General features: G+C 66.7%; 1 protein-coding gene across 1 annotated transcript in view; it reads left to right on the forward strand.

Annotated features, from left to right (window-relative positions):
• Window positions 1-3,954, forward strand: part of CLCN2 (chloride voltage-gated channel 2) — a 23,162-nt gene that overhangs the window by 9,128 nt on the left and 10,080 nt on the right. Inside the window, exons 5-12 of the mRNA XM_019503046.1 lie at window positions 288-365; window positions 659-749; window positions 1,721-1,846; window positions 2,080-2,164; window positions 2,351-2,452; window positions 2,626-2,710; window positions 2,890-3,045; window positions 3,663-3,732. Coding sequence (XP_019358591.1) covers window positions 288-365; window positions 659-749; window positions 1,721-1,846; window positions 2,080-2,164; window positions 2,351-2,452; window positions 2,626-2,710; window positions 2,890-3,045; window positions 3,663-3,732 — 793 coding nt within the window. The remainder of the gene's footprint in view (window positions 1-287; window positions 366-658; window positions 750-1,720; window positions 1,847-2,079; window positions 2,165-2,350; window positions 2,453-2,625; window positions 2,711-2,889; window positions 3,046-3,662; window positions 3,733-3,954) is intronic.

The raw sequence follows: 3,954 nt of genomic DNA on the forward strand, positions 1-3,954 counted from the left end.
GAGCTGGCAGGTGCTGACCCGCCAGGCACTCACTGCCCCCCTCCTGCAGGCTCTGGCATCCCCGAGATGAAGACCATCCTGCGGGGCGTGGTGCTGAAGGAGTACCTCACCCTCAAGACCTTTGTGGCCAAGGTCATCGGCCTGACCTGTGCCCTGGGCAGCGGGATGCCCCTGGGCAAGGAGGTAGGAGGGGAGCTGGGGCAGGGGGGACCAGCGTGATATGGGAGGCAGGGAGTCCCCGCTTCTGGGTGCCCGCCATAACCTCGCCCACTACACTCTGCCCGCAGGGCCCCTTCGTCCACATTGCCAGCATGTGCGCCGCCCTGCTCAGCAAGTTCCTCTCCCTCTTTGGGGGCATCTATGAGGTGAGACCCAAGGCCAGGCAGGGGGTGAGGGGTGGCCTGGCCTGGTGTGGTGGGGGCGGGAGGGAGCAAGTGCACTGGGTGCCAGGGCAGTGCTGAGCAACTGGCCTCGCCCAGGCCAGGCTGGGGGATGGGGCATGGGGGGAGCCCAGGGCAGGGGGGACTCAGGCCATGACCGGGCATGTGCCAGGGCTGGGCTGCCATTGGCAGGGGTAAGCAGGTGCCTAGTCTCCTGCAGGGAGCAGTCGCAGGGTCCTGCCTACTCACCCCTGCCCCCGGCCGCTCCTGCTTTGCAGAATGAGTCCCGCAACATCGAGATGCTGGCGGCTGCCTGTGCCGTGGGAGTTGGCTGCTGCTTCGCTGCCCCCCTCGGAGGGAGGGCACCGCGCTGGTCCTGGGCCCCGCACATGCACACATGCACGCACATGCACGCACCCAGGAATCAGGCCCCTGCCATGGATCCAGGCCGATGCCAGGCCCCATTGCCCTGGGAAGGTGTCTGCCTCCAGCTCCCTGGCACCCCGCTCCTGAGGGGAGCCCAGACCCCCAGGCCTGTCTGGACACTGCGCAGGCTGGAACTGGGCCTGGCTCTGCTCCCCGAGGCGCTAGGGTCTCACCACAGCCCCCAGGTAGCCTGGAGAGGGGGCAGCTGCTCCCCCCATTCCTTTCTCCCCTGGGTCCACTTGACCTCTGGATCGCCCAGCTCTGACTTGCCTCCCCTCTTGCTCCTATCTCTAACCTCAAGGGCCCCCATGCCCTGTGTGGGCCCGGGCACCCCAGGACTCACTGCATTGCAACCCCCTGGGCAGCACCCAGCCCAACAGGCCCCAGCCAGGAACTAGCCTCCGTGCCCATGGTTGAGTAGCAGCATGGGGCGCTGTCCTCCCAGAGGTGTAATGTCTCCTCCTTTCCCCTCCACTCTGCACTCCAGGGAGGTCCCAGCTCTGGCCCCAAGGCTCCCTCGCGGCTTTGCACTCCTAGGTTGGTGACGTGTCTAACTCTTCGCTTGTGCCCTCTGTGCTGCGCAGTGTCCTCGTCTGTCTGTGTGCGCGTGTCCATCCCACGGGCCCCAGCCAGGGCTGCCCCCTCATGCCCCCATGCTACCCTTTTGCTCACACCATGCACCACGCTGCTCCCACTGGGCCGCGGGCAGCCACAGGAGGGGGACCTTCTTCCCCCACTAACACCCCCCCACTCCGTGGCCCCCCAACACCTGTGTGGGTGCACTCCCAACCCAGCCGGGGTGGTTCCCATGCAGCAGTGTGTCCAGGCAGCCCCCCATGCCGGGGCCCAAGGGGCGCTCTGGCATGGAGGGGCAGTGCCGGCTCCCGCCTTCCTCCTGCCTCTCCCTGCCGCAGGCGTCCTCTTCAGCATCGAGGTCACCTCCACCTTCTTTGCCGTGCGCAACTACTGGCGCGGCTTCTTCGCTGCCACCTTCAGCGCCTTCATCTTCCGCGTCCTGGCCGTGTGGAACAAGGATGAAGGTACCCCGGGGCGTGGGCAGGGCCGGCCCTGGGGCGGGATGGAGGTACCCCAGCTGGGAAGGGCCGCCCGGTGCTTGGCCTGGTGGATCAAGGTGGAGGTGCCTCTCCTGCCATGGGCTTGAGGAGCTATCCAAGAGCAGTGGGGGACCGGACTGATTGCACCCCAAGAGCAGTGGGGTGCTAGGAGGAGGCTGGGCCCCCAAATCCCCATCATGGGGTCCTCTGCTCCCCAGAGACCATCACAGCCCTGTTCAAAACCCGCTTCCGCCTGGACTTCCCCTTCGACCTGCAGGAGCTGCCCGCCTTCGCCGTCATTGGGTGAGTGGGGGTCCCCGACTCGGTGCCCACCCAGGTCAGCCCAGGCACCAGGCAAGAGACCCCAGCAGGAGTGGGGCACGAGGGGCTTTGTGGCGCTAAGGGGATCGTGGTGCCCTGGCCTGAGTGGGGCTGCCCAGCCTGGTTCCTGGCACTGCAGTGCCCTCACGCTACCCCTTCCCGCCCCAGGATCGCCAGCGGGTTCGGCGGCGCCCTCTTCGTCTACTTCAACCGCAAGATCGTGCAGTTCATGCGCAAGCAGAAGACCATCAATCGCTTCCTCATGAAGAAGTGAGTGCCCCTCAGATCCCAGGGCCTTGGCTGATGGCAGGTCAGGGCCAGCTGGTTGCTTGCAGCAGGGGGAGGCCCCGGGGGGTCCGTGGTAGTTGTGATGGGGGCTGCCGGCAGGGTGGGGTGGGCCGTGGTGGTTGCAGGAGTCATGGCTGCGGGTGCTGCTCCCACAGGCGCCTGCTCTTCCCCGCACTGGTCACCCTGCTCGTCTCCACGCTGACCTTCCCACCTGGCTTCGGACAGTTCATGGCTGGCCAGGTACCGCAGGGCAGAGCCCCTTGCCTTGGGGGCACGCCTTGCTGTGCCCCAGCAAGGGTCCTGACCCCCGTGGGCCAGCAGCATCTCATGGGGGGGTTAGTGGGGAGGCAGCCAGGGCTTGTGCCCCGTGCCTTGGGGGCCCCAAGCTGCCGGCCCTGGCTGACGCTCCTGCCCCTCAGCTCACGCAGAAGGACACGCTGGTGACCCTCTTCGACAACCGGACGTGGGTCAAGCAGGGCCTGGCTGACGAGTTTGAGTATGTGGGCATCTCCGAGGCCTGGCGCCATCCCCGCTCTAATGTCTTTGTCACCCTTGTTGTCTTCATCCTCATGAAAGTGAGTCCCCCCGGGCACCGTGCCCCTTCCCCTGTCCCAAGCCAGGCACCGGGTCAGGTGAGAACTGCCCAGCCAGATCCCCCCAGCAGTACCAGTGCCCTCAGTCACCATCCACAGCCCCCCTGGGCTCCCTCACACACACAGCCTTGGCACCCTCCACTTTTAGGCTCCTATGCCGCCCCTGTGCCAGCGTGGGGAGCCTTAGCCAGTGCCCCTACCCTGGCCCTGGCCCTGCCCTGCCATTGAGCTGTGCCCCTGCCTTCCCCACTGGCTTCTGTCCCTGCCAGGGGTGTCAGGGGTCCCAGGGCTCAGCCTGAGTGCCCAGCCCCATGCTGCCCACTGCTCTGCCCAGGACTGCCAGGCTCTCCTGGCTCTCTGGGTGACATGGCCTGAGCATGGCAGGGGAAGGGGGCACCCCACAGGACACAGGGCTCAGCTCACAGCAGGGCACAGGCACCTTGCCCACTGCCTACCCCAACCCAGCCCTGCTCTGGCCATGGCTCCCTTCCCTGGACCATGCCCAGACCAGCAGGCAGGCTGGGGTAAGGGGCTGAGGCTGGGGCTGAGCTGGGCTGGGGTCCCAGCTAGCGCCCGCTGACCCCTGTCTCTGCCCCCAGTTCTGGATGTCGGCCCTGGCCACCACCATCCCGGTGCCCTGCGGAGCCTTTATGCCCGTCTTCGTCATCGGTGAGCTGTGCCTGGCCTTGCCCCCGGCTTCCCCCCCCCACCCCACAGCATTGCTGCCCACCACAGCCCTCGGGAGGGGATTTACCCACAATCCCCTGAGCTCACCAAACAGCTCCTCATTGACTTTCTGGTGTGGTTGGTGCCCTTGGAGTTGGGGGGGATCCCTGGTGCTGTGCCCAGCCTTGTGTGCAGCTCTGGGCAGGCGCCTTTGGACCCCCCCCC

This window comes from Gavialis gangeticus, unplaced genomic scaffold (assembly GCF_001723915.1).
Source record: "Gavialis gangeticus isolate Ggan-Ray unplaced genomic scaffold, GavGan_comp1, whole genome shotgun sequence".
In the NCBI taxonomy this organism is placed as follows: domain Eukaryota; kingdom Metazoa; phylum Chordata; order Crocodylia; family Gavialidae; genus Gavialis; species Gavialis gangeticus.